This window comes from Glandiceps talaboti, chromosome 5 (assembly GCF_964340395.1).
Source record: "Glandiceps talaboti chromosome 5, keGlaTala1.1, whole genome shotgun sequence".
In the NCBI taxonomy this organism is placed as follows: Eukaryota; Metazoa; Hemichordata; class Enteropneusta; family Spengelidae; genus Glandiceps; species Glandiceps talaboti.
This window is the reverse complement of record NC_135553.1, coordinates 2768038-2786945: the sequence shown is the minus strand read 5'-3', so window position 1 is coordinate 2786945 and position 18908 is coordinate 2768038. Positions and strand designations below refer to the sequence as shown.

General features: G+C 33.8%; 1 protein-coding gene across 1 annotated transcript in view; it reads left to right on the top strand.

Moving 5' to 3' along the window:
- Positions 1-846: 846 nt before the first annotated feature.
- Positions 847-18908, top strand: part of LOC144434854 (uncharacterized) — a 76764-nt gene continuing 58702 nt past the window's right edge. Inside the window, exon 1 of the mRNA XM_078123367.1 lies at positions 847-1012. Within this exon, the coding sequence (XP_077979493.1) occupies positions 847-1012 (166 nt within the window). The remainder of the gene's footprint in view (positions 1013-18908) is intronic.

The following is an 18908-nucleotide window of genomic DNA, read 5'->3' as shown; positions in this document are numbered from 1 at the left end:
TAGTTTTTCGTTGTTTTCATGTTGTTGATTCCTATTGTTTAATGATTCAAGAATGGGTATCAGAAATCACTATTAAATTGTGAGTGTCCTCTCTCTAATGATACTAACCATGGGAAATGCTTGAGGTTGCGTAATTTGCCTAAATCCCCCTCAATAAAGTCCTCTTTATTGTTATTGTTATGTGCCTTTTATTGATCTACCTTAGCCTAATTGTAACTGTCTGCAGTGTTTGTTCAATCTTCAAGTAAGAGAGCTGTCTATCTACCTCTATTGTATACTTAGACAGAATGGGGCAAAACACGTCACTCTGATATGTACTCTCTAACTCACTCAGACCACACACACCAGACTTTGGTCCAATTCAACCTGACTGTTCTGAAGTTTCTTTTAGAGGTAATCTAGTCAGTGGCCAGCTGTTTCACATCGTACATTTTGACAGCTCAGGTACGTTTCTTGACATTGGGTTTATAGTTTATTCCAGCGTCACCAGCTTTACCTTGTTGGAATGCCAACAGTGTGACTGTGTGTAATAACAATGGAGAATCAATGAGAGGGGAGAATTTGACACATATTAGTCATAGATATCTGATCAGCATATGTTAAGAGTGATTTAATCAACAAAACTCCCATAATTAGGTGTTGTTGTCACATGGTACAGTTGTTCGTACATGGAGTGTGTTCAACGTAGCCCCATTGTATTATACCCTGTGGAGATACACGTGATATAGTCATCAGGGAATTCTGCATCATAAAAAGTGGTGTCTCAACTTCCATACAATCTGTTAGTGCCCTGAAAGCATAAGGACATTTATCACAATCGTGTGACAATTTACGACAAAAGAAACCATGGAGAAGAAAAACTGGGTTGCCAGAGCAATGATGGCCAGCAAAGACGATGAGTGGATGCAGTTCCGACGTACCAGTCTAACTATGTGTAAAGAGCTTTTACAAGATCTTTCTGAATGTTGTGGTGGTCTACAAATGAGCCTGAAAGTTGCTGATGCAGATAAAAGTAATTAGAAATTTATTATTTCATCTATGTTTTCATAGAATAGTAGAAATCACATGCTTACAGCATAATTCTGTCAGTTTGAATTCTGTCAACAAACTTGTGGTTGTTACTATTGACTTCATCTCTCTTTGTGTTGTACATTGTTTTGTAGATTCCTCTGACAGTCAAAGCCTTGACAATACCTACTTGTTAGTCTTGGTTAAATAACTTGGGAATGTCATGAACATTTTGATTGTTGGAAAGCTTTTCAGTGATATGTGTTAGCATCTTTATCATAAAAAAAGTAGACACAATAGTATTTCATTTGAACATTGGACTGTTACAATTGAAAAACATAAAATCTGAAGTGCCTTAATAATTTATTAATTATTAAATCTTGAGGATAATTATTCGAATTGATCATAAAGAATTCAAAATTATTCTGATTTTTTCACACAAGACAAAAACTATCAAATGAAGCTATATTTACCAAAGTAGGGTATACAATATTTGATGATGTGAAACGTTTTGGACCAACAACCGTCTACAGTCACGGTGTATACACACCAATAGTTACACAAATGAGCATAGTGTGTGTCACAGTGTGTGTGTATAAAGTAAAGTAAAGGAATGCAAGTCTACCAATTTGTATGCGAAGGGAAGAGTTTGAATTAAAATTTGTGTGTCAAACGTACAGGAACAAAAGTTTCCAAGTAGGCACATTGTATTGTTTCAGTGTTGACCCAACACTGTTATTAATGTGTGCTGTACAACAGTTACTCTGAGTACCAGCTAGTCCCACCATGCAAACTGAATAACTAATTATTGAAACTACGGTAGTTTCAATAACCAAACTATATATCGAACAGAATTAATAGAGCTATATGTGAAAGTCAAGGATAGCAAACTGATGTTTTGGTTTGGTATACTTGTACTATGGACTAGTTAAATAATATTGTATGCGCTGGAAAGTGAAAGTTCTTGAGGGATGAATCACACATATGTACTAAAAACTATGCACTGACTCAAAGAAGCTATGTCTCATGATACTAATAATTCCCACAGATATTCTTTGAGTTTTATCTAAGACAGCCAACACATTGCCTGGGGTTTTATCTACACCAATAGAACTCTAAACCATGTGTGTTTTATCATATGTGGCAAAGATACATTGTTGAAATATATTGCTTTCAGTTTATACCCATTACGATAACATGGTTCATGCATGAGTGATATGTTACTGTCATTGCCTGCCGACAGTCTGACTACAGACATTGTTTGCACTCCCAGACATGATATAACTCTGGTGATAGGTATATCATTGTTGGTGGTATACCAAGTGTGAAGTCTGCAGCTAGCTAGCACCAGGATGGGGAAAATTGGTTGGAGGTGGAGCTAGATGGATTCTGTCTCCCTGTGTTCAATGACGAATGACTGTTTTTCTGCTGTCTTGGATAGCCCTTTTCCAGCATTGATAGAGTATGTTCCACAACTGTCTCTGTAAGGGTAGAAACATATGGCTCATGAAATGACATGTCTCTTTTTTGTTTCATTTCAATGTACCCCATTTTGATGTTTGTTTGTTTTAGTAGTATTGAAATATATATTTTAGTAGTATTGAAATATATGACAAACTTTAGTAATACTTACATTCAGCACAATAATAATTATCATCTTTCTTTTTATGTGTTCCAATTCGTTGGAACCAACTATATATAAATATAATTATGATATATATGATAATTTTTCCAAGTCGGAAGTCTATTCTATTTACATATTTTGAAAAAAAAGCCAGAAAAAGGGAAAAGAAAACAGAAAGGGAAAAACATAAAATCATAGCAAAAAAAGAGGATAACTATAATAATATATTGATTGAAGAAGAGAAAATTAAATAAAAATAAAATTCCACTAGCAAACTTAGTTGGCATTCTACAATATGTAAATTCATATAATATATTTCATTGTGATTGTTGTAACAGAAGTTAAAGATCACCTCAAGCAATGGTGAACTCAAGACCACAAATGGAATCGTAACAGATCAAATATTAACAAGGCAATATGAGGTAAAATGATTTTACTGGTATGTAATTATTATTTTTACTTACTGAAACTTCAGTATTTTGTAGGTTCAAATTGTAAACTTCAAATCAAGTTGCGTTAATAACTGAAATTGTGTCAATGTTACAAAAAGATGTCACAGATATTTCCTCAAAATCAAAACAAACACAAATTCACGGAGAACATTATTTTCATGTTTCCGAGTACATTAATACAGTAAGACATCTCCCATAGATCTCGTGTAAAATCATTGCAAAAATTAAAAGTACAATGCAAACGTTAAAAAAAACCCCTGAGAATGATATGTTATCTTCGACTTGAAACAGGAAACTGCACTCTCACAGTTAACTCTGTGAAGATAACACATTTTGTCATATTATCCACTGAGCTGGGCAATTTTATCAAAATAGTGTTGTGAAATTGCCAAAAATGTTATCTCAAATTTGAAACTGTAAACCAGACTCTCAGTGTGTTGAGATATGATTGACATATCATCCATGAACAAGCTTACAAGTAGTTGACGAAATTGAGAAAACTATTATCTCAAATCTGACACTGTAAACCAAATTCTCAGATTTATATCTATAACAGGTTGTCACTTTATCCATGTACAAGCTTAGTCATGGTTATTGTATCCAAGAAGTTTTGAAATTGAGAAAACTATTATCTCAAATTTGACACCTAAAACCCAGCTGTCAGTCTTAATTTTGTGATAAGATAACAGGTTGTCACTTTATCCAAGTTCACACCAGAAGTATTTTATTTTTTAAACTATTTCAACAAAAAGAATACCTCTGGCGTGGGATACTTGGATAAAGTGACAATCTGTTATCTTATCACTGGAATTTAGATCTGAGAATTTGGTTTACAGTTTCAGATTTGAGATAATACTTTTCAGTTTAACTGTGAAAAATGTTATCTTCTTGTAAACATAGAAACTTGATTCTCATATTTAGCAACACTAGAAGAAGATAAAATATGTTATCACTTTATCCAAGTAAAAGTAACATTTCCTTTATCCAAGTATGCACCTTTATAAATTGAAGACAACCTTATCTCAAATTTGAAACTGGAATCCACGCTGTGGTAATGAATTTTATATGAAGATATTAATTAATATATTGTCACTTTATTCCTTGTAATAACTTGACTTTTTGTTCAGAAGAAAATGTTATCTTAAATTTGAATTTGAAAACCGAACTCTCAGATTTAAGTCTATGTCAATATAATAGGTTGTGGCTTGTTTTACAAGTACATATCCAAATACTTTCTAAATCAAGGAAAATATTATCTCAAATTTCAAAATTGATAACTAGATAGTTGGTGCTAACGGAAGGTCATTTATGAGTACTTTCATCCATGACCATGAACGGAAGGTATGTATAAGCAGAAATAAAGATATTACAGACTCTTTCTTTTTGAATTTCCACTTTAAAGGCCTAATTTGGATTAGGGATTGTAATTTAAGGATGCACTTTGTCTGGCAGAGCTTACCAAAACATTTGTCTAGCCCAAAAGCATAATCCTATGTAATCTGTATGGCTGCTCTGATAAAATAACAATCCAATGCAAAAACCTGGGATTGAAACATGGGCCTTTAAAGACTCAGTTTGGGTTAGGATTTCAATCTAGGTTTGAAAAACAAGTTGTCTAACAGAGTTATACAAAAAATGTGTCCCGTGTAAAAGAATAATCATCTGTAAACTGTATGACTCCATTGATAGAAAATACTAATACAAGAACAAGGGATTGAAACCTTGGTTTCTAAAAAAGCACACACAGATGGTGATTTATATCTTCATTTTCACTCTGATATTGTGAAGGGCATGGCTTGAAGTCACAGTGGAAAGTTTCCCCAAGTAGTCTGGTTGTTGCAAGAATCATTACCGAAGGTGTATTCTACCACAAATAAATCAAGCAGGCCTGTATTGTTGTAATTCCTTAATCTCCATCCTGGCTACGAGGATAATCTTTAGCTTTATTATCTAATGAGCAAAATCAGCTCCTCTCATAATTTTGCTATTAAAAACTAAGTAAACCAAGTATCATGCCACTTACAAAAATTATTCATATGTTCTTAATTTCAAATCTTTACTCATATCTCCTTTACCTGCATGTATGATTTTTGAACAGATTTTAGTCATGAATATTGCATCAAGGGACTATTCTCCTCCAGGTGCGCTGTCCATATATTGTAAAATGACTTACAGTATGAGTTGAACTTTCACCTAGTATGCATCTTAATGTTCTGTAGCTACACAAACAGATATCAGGATGAGTTTAGACTTTGAAGAGTAATTTAATGTAAGATTTTTTGTCATTGATGTACAATCATAGTTTTTGAGATTTTGTAGTTTATTTTAAAGCTAGAAATGACTATCTCTCATTTGAACTGTACTAGTATATTCATCTCAAAGTCCTATATCTGTACACTGTGGACTTAGTCTAATTTGAACTTTACTGTAGTATATTCATCTCAAAGTCCTATATCTGTACACTGAGGACTTACATTTGTAGTCTAACAATCTCATTGGAACTGTAGTGTTGTATATTCATCTCAAAGTCCTATATCTGCACACCAGACTATGAAGAGTAAACAGTTTTATATTCATATATATACCTTTGTCATTGATGTGCAATTGCACTATAAATGAATTTATAGTAACATATTTTCATTGACAGTAAGTTTTCTTTTTATTCAGATGTGACAAGTTTTGCCTCTGATAAATCACAAAATGTTTTGTTTTGAGTTAAAACAATAAAAATCAAGTTTTCTTGTGAGTAATTGCAAAAGAGCCTCAACTTAGTACATGCCAAAGTGCTGAATTTATAAGCTTTTTACTCAAATGAAAATACAAAAAACTTTGATTTAAATTAGTCTAGTATAGTGCAGTGTTGATGTCTATGCATACCTTCTATGACATTACAGTTGTATTCTGGCACTACTAGAACAGTTTATTACAGAGTAGGCATCACCTTGACAATTTTATGCATATAAAAAACTATGACATCTGATCATTTATAAGTTATATCTTTATACCTGTTTTGAGTTCATTCAATATTACAAGTGATGGTTAAGTTTGCTTCATTAAGTAGCAAACCGCAAACTTTTGAATATGCAGCAAAAATTCTGCAGAAAAATGTATAAACTGAGCTTGCGCTCCAATTTTAACAAAAATTTTGTTCAATGGCAAGTTTGTTAAAAATGTTTTGAATATATCAGAGATGGACACCTGTTAGGTAACGTTGGTTGCTTGAAACCATTTTGACAATGAGATCCTAAAAAGGAGACGGTCGGAGAGATATACGTTATGTAAAGTAACCATGCAATCTGAGGTTGGAGAGATATATTACTTTATGTAAAGTAACCATGCAATCTGAGGTTGGAGAGATATATTACTTTATGTAAAGTAACCATGCAATCTGAGGTTGGAGAGATATACGTTATGTAAAGTAACGATGCAATCTGAGGTTGGAGAGATATATTACTTTATGTAAAGTAACCATGCAATCTGAGGTTGGAGAGATATACGTTATGTAAAGTAACGATGCAATCTGAGGTTGGAGAGATATACATTATGTAAAGTAACCATGCAATCTGAGGTTGGAGAGATATACGTTATGTAAAGTAACCATGCAATCTGAGGTTGGAGAGATATACGTTATGTAAAGTAACCATGCAATCTAAGGTTGGAGAGATATACGTTATGTAAAGTAACCATGCAATCTGAGGTTGGAGAGATATACGTTATGTAAAGTAACCATGCAATCTAAGGTTGGAGAGATATACGTTATGTAAAGTAACCATGCAATCTGAGGTTGGAGAGATATACGTTATGTAAAGTAACCATGCAATCTGAGGTTGGAGAGATATACGTTATGTAAAGTAACCATGCAATCTGAGGTTGGAGAGATATACATTATGTAAAGTAGCCATGCAATCTGAGGTTGGAGAGATATACGTTATGTAAAGTAACCATGCAATCTGAGGTTGGAGAGATATACGTTATGTAAAGTAACCATGCAATCTGAGGTTGGAGAGATATACGTTATGTAAAGTAGCCATGCAATCTGAGGTGGAGAGATATACGTTATATTAAATGTAAAGTAACCATGCAATCTGAGGTTGGAGAGATATACGTTATGTACAGTAACCATGCAATCTGCAGAGGTTGGAGAGATATATGCTATGTAGCCAAACTCAAGACAAACAATGATTATAATTAAACCTATAGGTACTATTAAAAATTGTTCATTATTGTTCTGTTCAGTAGGTTAGTTTTCAGCTATAATTAGAAGTCATTGTAGGTTTTCAAACTAATGTTATTACCTTATAGTGCTTGATAGCAGACAATTAGCTACAGACAATTGTTTGTTTTGTATATTTCCATATAACTGCATATCTAACAGGTGGCCTGGTACTTTTGAAATGAAGTCCTCCCTGCCTTAAGCAATATTGGCTTATGGAGGCAAGTTTAGAAGATATATACTGTAACAGTTATAATACTATCTTTAGTATGTTCATACATATGTCAAATCTATATTGATTTTGTTATACATGTACTGCATTACAAAACCAGAAAAAGTCATATTTATTTTTCAAAATTAAATGTGCAAAGAGATTTATTCAGTAACATATAAACTGTTATCAGTATGTTCAGTTCATGTTAAGTGTAACAATTATTGTCAGCAAGTAACATTTGTGTATAGGATACATCAACATGACTTTGGTCTGTACCACGTTTTTCAAGTGGGATACCACCATTGTTCCTGGGTATGGATAGACATTCCACACCAGGCTTACTCATCCTTGCATTGTTCCATAGACAAAGACACTACCAAGCATGTCAGGGTAATCCACTCAATAAAGTCCATCAACTCAATAAACTATTTACACAGATTATGTAAATTATAGAACTGACCTCCTACTCAATAATATATACACTATAGCTCTCTCACCTTATATCATCACTTTAGACTTTGTAATTGTTTGTGTATTCTTTCACATATTTATAAGAAATTTACCCAGAATTCCCTATAATATATAATAAATTAGACACATTACAGGTGAAGTCAAAAGTTCTATTTTAAACACAAGTTTCATGTGTTGTATGCAGACTTTGGGCTGAAAATGTAACACTCATTATGATCCAGTTCTACTGTACAATTCAATCTCTTATATATATTCATGACATAAAGTTAATTCTATCTCCATGTATGGACCATGGAACTACTTCTATCTCCCTGTATGGACTGAGATAGATATAGCCAAGTGTTAAACTTTAATACATTGAAATTTTTAATGAAGGCACAGTTTATTTGAGACATTTAAAAAGAATAGTTTAGGGAAAGCAGAGTTTTGTAACAAGCAAGCTAATTTTTATCCCAACTCCACTTCAGGTTCTAATAAACTTTCCCCCATAATTCCATACTGATGAATATATAGTATTGCTTGAATTATATATATTGCTAAGTACCTACTGATGTGAATTTTCCAATCAATTTGAGACTAAATTTTAAAAATAAGATTTTTCTAACTTAACAAGCAAGTTAATTTGTAGCCTTCAAGGTTGAATCAATCTTTAATATCCCCATGATTTCATGTTGTTTTCTCAGTATTGAACAAGATATATATATAGTCAAGTAGGTTACATATAAATTTTTGATGAGGACATAGTTAATTTGAGTCATTAAATTTTTACTAGACTAAGTTCATAAAATAGTCATCCTTGAGTTCTCGTCTTTTGTTTAAAATACAATTGTGACTACTTAATGCTCAATACCTTTTCCTTACAGTGAACACATTCATTTACTAACACACAATGATTGCAGGAAAGTTTCTTTTTTAAGGAATGTAGTCCTGGAAGCAATATTTCAGTTAGGAGAATTTTGAAAGAGTAAATTGTTTATCAGACTGAGTGTGGTCGCACTCATTCGCAGTCAAATTTATTCACACCCATCCACCCTCCCTCCCCCCAATTCAAACCCTCATTTTTGTTTGCCAAATTGTGTAAATTTACTACGGAGCTCCCTTTGTTGTCAATCTTTTGCTGAGATCCACATGATATTTTTTTTCATCTTGTAATGATTGCTTCGAAAAGCTAGTACGCAGCTCAGTATTTTCAAGTGCCTGGATAAAGTTGTGTGCATATGTAAGTGATGTAAAAATAGAATCATGACATATATTTTACAAAGTTCTGTATATTCATATATTTTAAGGGCAATGTTAGATTTGGTGAATCTTCATAATTACTAAAAGGTATTTTTAACATGGTTCCATCTAAATTTTAATTTGAAGAGTACCTTAGTGTTCTTCCAGTAGTAATGATGATGCCCATCCCCTCATAACTTCGTGAGAGTACTCTATTCTTTGACATTATAACGACACATAATTCATACTCCATACTCCTTCATTTTCTGACATCAAAACATATCTTCCAAGTCTTGGATGCTCTCTTTGTGGTCTACAACTAACTAACTACTGTGTTATCAGTAATCCCTCCAAAGCCTAGGGACAGTAATATGGTACATTTGATTATGTCCCCCACTGTGTTACACAGGTTTTGCAATCAATGACAGTAAAACACTAGTTTTAGGCCATCAAATTTTATATCACTGCCTTTAATGTTATATTCTGCAAAGTCAGTGTAGTAGTATTGTTGGTTTTTCTATGGCAATCAATCTAGGTCGAGATAATACACAGTAGAATGTCACCCATCCAATTTATCAATGTCACTAATAATGACATCCCCAACTATTCATTCATTTTATTACCAGTTTCTTTCTTTGTAGTCTTCATTGGCCACTGAATGCATCACCAGATATCTATACTGGGTTATTAGGGCAATAAAATAGGCTATGAACTTTTTATGATGTTTGGGTACAGTTTTACATATCACAGTGTAAACCAACATAAACAGTGATATTTATGATTAAACTATTGACATGTTTGTGTCTTAATTATATCATATTTGTTCTACAACTCATGATGTATTGTAGACTTTGGAGATTAAGATAATGTAGTCTGGATGCCAACTGTGGTTTCTAACCACAGATATAAATCCTAACAATACTGTATAGGAAGTTGACTAAAAAGAGTGTGGACACTAATGCAAGAACCTGGGATTCAATCTCTAGTCGTTGGTTGGTTGGTTGGTGGGTTGGTTGGTGGGTGGGTGGGTGGGTTGGTTGAGACTGTAATGTTCATCCATTGTTGGGTGAAGCCCTCCTCCAGCAATTTCCATTCCCATCTGTCTCTTGCAAACTACTCCATGTTGCTGTAATCATGTATATGGTTATTTCATCCCCCATTTCCTTTGTTATCTTCCTCTTTCCAATCCTTGGTTGTCATTCTGTGAGTTTCTTGGTCCACCAGTTGTCTCGATTTCTTTGCCTATTCTTTACATTAAGGCAATTATATGTTGTAATGATGTATTCATGCAGACAGTGAGCCCATCATTCATACATTAGTTGTTCATATTAGTCCATTGATTGGGTCTGTAATCTCTATTAATTGACCATATTAATGATGCTATAGGAAGAATAATTGTAACAATTAAGTCATTTATCATAATTAACTTGGACATTATGATATCAGTAAAAGTAATTTTGTTCTAATTCAAAACTGCCACAAGTGGACCAGTTCATTTCCTCATTATTCAACTCATATAATCAAATATCAATATATAACTGAATGCAGTTATCATTTGATGACCTGGTACAGTTCTTTATTAATTATTACTAATATTAGTAATATAATTCACCATGTAAAGGTCAGTGACTATAACTACAATCATTCATAGTGGCTGATTATTACTTAATTTTAACAATACCCAGTGATGTAATCAATATTTGTATCGTTATTAATGCTAGAGTTTTGCAATGTGACAAATTAATTTTTAATAGATATCTTGTAAGCAAATTTACTATCATCAATTTGAAAATGATCAAAATTTCATCAGTTTAGTAGTCAAATTTTGAAAGCTCAAAGCTGAAAAATTTTGAATGAACTGCATGACTATGCATTGTAACGTTTGTAAATAATTTGAAAATTGTGCCCACAGTTTTACATGCAAAGTACAATCAACATAATTTTATGCAAATTTATCAAATTCCAGTTTAGCATTTGCTATAGCTGTTACAATTATATGATAAAACCTGCATGTACTTGGCAATGGGTGTATCACAGTGTCAGTGAGTAACTATGGGCGCATCACAGTGTCTGTCAGTAACTATGGGTGTATCACAGTGTCTGTCAGTAACTGTGGGTGCATCACAGTGTCTGTCAGTAACTGTGGGTGAATCATAGTGTCTGTCAGTAACTATGTGTGCATCACAGTGTCTGTCAGTAACTATGGGTGCATCACAGTGTCTGTCAGTAACTATGGGTGCATCATAGTGCCTGTCAGTAACTATGGGTGCATCACAGTGTCTGTCAGTAACTATGGGTGCATCACAGTGTCTGTCACCAGTAACTAGTAACTATGGGTGCATCACAGTGTCTGTCAGTAACTGTGGGTGCATCACAGTGTCTGTCAGTAACTATGGGTGCATCACAGTGTCTGTCAGTAACTATGGGTGCACAGTGTCTGTCAGTAACTGAGTAGGCATTGTGCTAAAATTGACATGTAGCATGGGTACCTGTAAAATGCTTTTGTCGAAGGACATTAAAACAAAAAGTGAGGTTGATTTTGTCTTAGTTGAATTTCTTATTGTTAGAAAACCACTAACTCATTTTCACTAATGCAGCCTATTAACAGAGCTATAACATTTGTCAAATCTTGCTCAAAAGAGCTTTGATTTGTACTGGGGTGTGGCATCATGGGTAGGTAAACAATGTTAGGAGCTTTTTAACAATTGTTAATAAATCATGGCGAAACATTGCATGGCGAAACATTGCATGGCGAAACATTGCTGAAGTAAACTGTGGAGCTCCTAGCATTGTATGATGCTTATAGTCTCAGTCAACTGCAATGAAGTCTTTTCTATGCTGGATATCAGTGTCAATTTAAAAACATACCAAAAAACTATTTTAAGTGTCGTTGGTCGTGTTGTGCATAGTGAAAATGACTTTTTTTGCTGCTTTGATAGGTAAAACGAGCCTTATTTTACTTTAAATGCACCTCTTTAATGAAATAACTTTCTCACTTTGTTTTTGACTTTATTGGAGTTCCCCACCAGAATTAAATAACTTGATATGAGGTCAACAATTGGCAATAGACTATATATTGTAACATACTATGCAACAACTATGTAAGTTTAAACAATCTTTCCCTCCCTCCCTCCCTCCCTCTTTCCCTTCTCCCTTTCTCCCCCTCGATCCTGTCGAGGGGGAGGGAAGGGGTTTCCCAAGCACTATCAAAAACACTGACTGACAAGAGTCTGTCATCAACTATAGTACAGGTGGTTATATCTATAAACTAACACTGTGGTATTTGATATGTGAAATAAAACCATATATTGCTGTAGGTGATAGTATAGATGTCATGCCTTCTATCATTATATCAAATGGCATCAAATTGTGTCTGTTTTCAATATGCTACCTGCTTTCATCATGTACTCAGGTTTAACTCACCTGCTTTCATCATGTACTCGGTTGTAACTCACCTGCTTTCATCATGTACTCAGGTTTAACTCCCCTGCTTTCATCATGTACTCGGTTGTAACTCACCTGCTTTCATCATGTACTCGGTTGTAACTCACCTGCTTTCATCATGTACTCGGTTGTAACTAACCTGCTTTCATCATGTACTCAGTTGTAACTCGCCTGCTTTCATCATGTACTCGGTTGTAACTCACCTGCTTTCATCATGTACTCGGTTGTAACTCACCTGCTTTCATCATGTACTCGGTTGTAACTCACCTGCTTTCATCATGTACTCGGTTGTAACTAACCTGCTTTCATCATGTACTCAGTTGTAACTCGCCTGCTTTCATCATGTACTCGGTTGTAACTCACCTGCTTTCATCATGTACTCGGTTGTAACTAACCTGCTTTCATCATGTACTCAGTTGTAACTCGCTTGCTTTCATCATGTACTCAGTTGTAACTAACCTGCTTTCATCATGTACTCGGTTGTAACTAACCTGCTTTCATCATGGACTCAGTTGTAACTCACTTGCTTTCATCATGTACTCGGTTGTAACTCACCTGCTTTCATCATGTACTCAGTTGTAACTCACCTGCTTTCATCATGTACTCAGTTGTAACTCACCTGCTTTCATCATGTACTCAGTTGTAACTCACCTGCTTTCATCATGTACTCAGTTGTAACTCACCTGCTTTCATCATGTACTCAGTTGTAACTCACCTGCTTTCATCATGTACTCAGTTGTAACTCACCTGCTTTCATCATGTACTCAGTTGTAACTCACCTGCTTTCATCATGTACTCAGTTGTAACTCACCTGCTTTCATCATGTACCCAGTTGTAACTCACCTGCTTTCATCATGTACTCGGTTGTAACTCACCTGCTTTCATCATGTACTCGGTTGTAACTCACCTGCTTTCATCATGTACTCGGTTGTAACTCACCTGCTTTCATCATGTACTCGGTTGTAACTCACCTGCTTTCATCATGTACTCAGTTGTAACTCACCTGCTTTCATCATGTACTCGGTTGTAACTCACCTGCTTTCATCATGTACTCAGTTGTAACTCACCTGCTTTCATCATGTACTCGGTTGTAACTCACCTGCTTTCATCATGTACTCAGTTGTAACTCACCTGCTTTCATCATGTACTCGGTTGTAACTCACCTGCTTTCATCAGTTGTAACTCACCTGCTTTCATCATGTACTCGGTTGTAACTCACCTGCTTTCATCATGTACTCAGTTGTAACTCACCTGCTTTCATCATGTACTCGGTTGTAACTCCCCTGCTTTCATCATGTACTCAATTGTAACTCACCTGCTTTCATCATGTACTCGGTTGTAACTCACCTGCTTTCATCATGTACTCAATTGTAACTCACCTGCTTTCATCATGTACTCAGTTGTAACTCACCTGCTTTCATCATGTACTCGGTTGTAACTCACCTGCTTTCATCATGTACCCAGTTGTAACTCACCTGCTTTCATCATGTACTCAGTTGTAACTCTTTATGTAAGATTCACAGATTCTAAAGTCAAATTCTTATAATCTAACCCAATGAATCTGTTGTAGCAATTACATTCATATTGTAGGAACCCTGTCGGTATCCAACAAGTAGGTATATATGTAATGCAATATTTTTGTCTAGTATATATACATAGCTAAGTGTTTTTGTATGGATGGCGAGTAGCTGTATGAAATCCACCCTTGCTGTATTACCAGAGTTCTCCACTGAAACTGGGATGATAATGTACATAGACTTCTATGCCAGTTTAACCTGATTCCCCCATCTGATGAAAAACACTGCATATCACAGAACATGTGTGATGTTTTTTTAGTATGTATTTACACAGATTTTACTTAACAACCCTGGACTCCTTAGAAGGTTGTACAATTTCTGTAAGCATGCACTAAAACAGTGTCTCACTTCAGAAAAATATAAATGATCAAAAAATAGTGTCACATATTGTAGAGGAAAATAGCCTTATACTAGGTTGTATATCATATTTCATAAAATTGCACACCGTACATATAGTAAGGTGATGGAACATAATACAAAGTAATAGCTTATAAATGAAAGGTACCAGTATATGGTCAGAGGTGTGTGTAACCTAATACATTGATTCCTGCCTGTAACAGCTCTGCCTTATGCTATAGGTATTATAACCTTGTATATATTTCACCAAAAAGCTCAATATTCACTGGAAAAAAATTGAACATAATATCACTTAGTACTTCACTTGAAATAATTTACTGTGACTTCATTGTAACCTAATAATTTTGATGTGAAATGAATTCTCAATATTAAAAAAAAATGTGCAAATCACAATATTCATTGCAAAGAGTGGAACATATTCACTTTATTAATAGTGAAAAGTATATCACTAAGTTCTTTGTAACCTGATAAATCTGGTATGAAATGATACCTTCTAGTAGCAGCCCTGCCGTATTCTAAGTATTAAAAAAAGGATATTATATTTCACTAAATTCACAGGAAAAGATTGAACATATGTTGTAGAGTAACACATTATCAGTGAAAAAAAGTCAGTTTTTAGTAACTGAAGTAGTCTGATATGAATTAAAGACCATCATTTAGCACCCCTGCCTTTATTAGGTATCAACTATTATCGTGTTTCACTAAATATCAATTTGTACAGCAAGGGACTGAATACAACTAAGATATGATGTCTCATGATAAATTTACTTTGAAGTCTTTGAAATCTGACAAAGCTGAGATGAAATATGACTATTATCCAAAGAACTCTGTCGTTATTCTACAGGTATACCCAACATGTGTTATAATAGTGTCTATTTACACAGTACATCTTTTCAGACACAAATTTCCAAGGTCAATATGTCATGTATTATTAAATCAAGTTTTGTGTGCCCCCCCCCCCCTGATTTATTTAAATCAATTTTTGTGTGGCCCCTAGATTTATTTAAGTCAAGTTTTGTGTGCCCCCCCCTAGATTTATTTAAATCAAGTTTTGTGTGGCCCCTAGATTTATTTAAATCAAGTTTTGTTTGACCCCTAGATTTATTTAAATCAAGTTTTGTTTGACCCCCTAGATTTATTTAAATCAAGTTTTGTTTGACCCCTGGATTTATTTAAGTTAATAGAAAGTTTAGAGGGACAGTAAATACAATTTTATAGAGATCAATTTATTCACATTGTTTGATATGATATACTGACCTTTGACTTTGACCTTGACCACCCGTCTTCAGGCTCAAATAGGAATTTGTTAAATGAGTGTTTTTTCATGGAGACACTACATACCACTAAACCTCCATATTAATAAGAAAAAGCTATCTAGTCAATCTGATATTGTTGTACTGACGTATCTCGACAGTGCCGTAAACAGGCTATGAGAAGACGTGGGCTAGGAGGGTACAACCAGCTAACGATGTATCTCGACAGTGTCGTAAACAGGCTATGAGATGACATGGGCTAGGAGGGTATGACCAGCTAACGATGTATCTCGACAGTGCCGTAAACAGGCTATGAGATGACATGGGCTAGGAGGGTATGACCAGCTAACGACATATCTCGACAGTGTTGTAAACAGGCTACAGACTAGTTTATTCACTCGGTTTTGATTTTGGCATATATGTAACTATTGAAATGATCAAAAGTAACAATATGCAATACATTGTATTAGCTATAGCTATTAGTAATTTCTGTTGCGACTAAATGTCATCAGAAAACCTGTCCTCTTGACATTATACCTGCTACTGTACCTACCTCCTTCAGGTACATTAGAAACGGCAAAAATGAAAGGATAAAACAGAAACAAATTTGATACCTAACAAGAACACCATCTGTTAACACTTGAACTGTACTGTCTAGAAAGTGAACAGTGCTTTGAGAGTTGAAATGCTCTAGTCAGAGGGAGGCAGAGATTCACCAAATGTTCATATTTTAGAATGTGAATCTGTACTTGTAATTAATTGTCACCTTTTGTGTTTTGATTACAATAAGTGACTTGATTTATAAGAATAGCTCTATACATAGAGGCAAACAAATTAATTAATATTTCTTGTGGTTCTACCATTTTTAGATAATACCTAATTTGCATATTTGTTGCATTGTAAACATTTGACAGGTTGTCAAGGTAACACCTAAGTTGTCAAAGAGAAATAAATTTTGTGCTTAGATTTATTTTTCAAATCATCACAAAATAGTTTCTATACATATTCATCAGTGATATCATTTTTTCACATATTTTGATATTTGATATTTCATTCATTTGATGTTCAAACACCCTCTAGGGTTCCGTGAAGGTATGTTTCAGTTTGTCAGAAAATTAAAAGACAGTCCAAATATGCCACCTGTTTTATACTGCATAAAGTATTTTTTATCTATTATTCAAAAGATTCAGAAATGATTTTGTGTTAATTTCCAGTAATTCATGCGATGTGTTTGTGTTTTTTATGGAGACAGGAAGAGGTGAAAGTTGTTATAAGTAGATTAAGTGTAATTTACATTTTAGAACCACATGTATATATTATACCTGTCTTGAAATTGACTCATAATTTGTCACCACCCGTGTACTATGTGTATTTGTCACCACCCGTGTACTATGTGTATTTGTACACTGTTGTAATTGTTCCACTGTCAAATTATAGGATTTTAAATTCAAAATTGGTCAAATAAAAACAATTCTAATGTGGTGCAGAAATTTATCTTTGATATTGAGTTCTGTAAAAGTCCTACAACAAATTTTCTGAAAATTGAATAAAGAAATTATAAACGACTTTTCAAAAACATCATGCCTAGTGCGAGATTTGTCATAATGTTAATAAAAGAAAAATGGTAATTTATTTTCTTACACTTTATTCCACATTCTTTAAATAAAATTAAGCTTTTAACATAATAAACTGGACAATCTAAAACAAAAATGAAACTCATCATCTACTAAACCTAAGTTACATCTTTTATACAAATCTTAATCGTACAATGATTGTATGTGTATTAATTACAATCTACAGAATACAGTGAATTGTTAAAGGCAGTACTAGTACGTGAAATCCATTTGAGCCCAACATTTTTTTTATACCAGGGTTACCAAACAAAGTTATGGTACTAGGTATGTTAATCTATACCAGTTTTACCTAACTCCCTTACTCCCCAACCTGTTACCATGGTTTCCAACCACCCAAAATACTGTAATGTATCTAGTGAGAAATCTGACAACAAATGTGTACATTTTTACAGTTTCTAAGTACCTGTCTATCGTGTTGGAAGAAAAATGCAATAGGATATGTGTAAAAAGACAACCGACATGAGTCTGTACAAAATATATTGAAATTATATATGCCCACTTATTTTAGAAATGAAATAGTTGATAGTACCAAGCTTTTTGATAAGCTTGAAGGTACTTGCATGGGGCCTCCAGGATACTCAGATATTTTTCAAAGTAAGTGCCTCAAAAGTATGAGACTCATTAACAATTTATCTCTTTTAAAAACATGGGAAAAAAAATGAAAAAAAATCAGAATCAGTTACTTGAGCACACCTTAAAGGAAGAAAGAGATATTTTAACAAACGCCTACCTGTCTGTGATAAGGATATACTTAGACTGCAGTGTTTATATTTGGATCGTTTTTAGCTATCTTCACAAATATATCGTACCAAGTTTTCTGATTCAATTATTTTTAGCTATTTTCACAGATATATCGTACCAAGTTTTCTAATTCAATTATTTTTAGCTATCTTCACAGATATATCGTACCAAGTTTTCTAATTCAATTATTTTTAGCTATCTTCACAGATATATCGTACCAAGTTTTCTGATTCAATTATTTTTAGCTATTTTCACAGATATATCGTACCAAGTTTTCTAATTTAATTATTTTTAGCTATCTTCACAGATATATCCTACCAAGTTTTCTAATTTAATTGTTTTTAGCTATCTTCACAGATATATCGTACCAAGTTTTCTAATTTAATTGTTTTTAGCTATCTTCACAGATATATCCTACCAAGTTTTCTAATTTAATTATTTTTAGATATCTTCACAGATATATCGTACCAAGTTTTCTAATTTAATTGTTTTTAGCTATCTTCACAGATATATCATACCAAGTTTTCTGGGAAAACACATCTCTATACCAACATGTAGGTTTCCTACTTCTATGTGTTTCAGTCAATAGAAATGAACAGTCAGCTTCCTTATTCAGTGGAAATTAATTCCCTTGATATGAAATACTTTATGGTTGTCTGACCTGAGTGTTTAATCTAGATTTATTGCCCTATTACAAGTGTG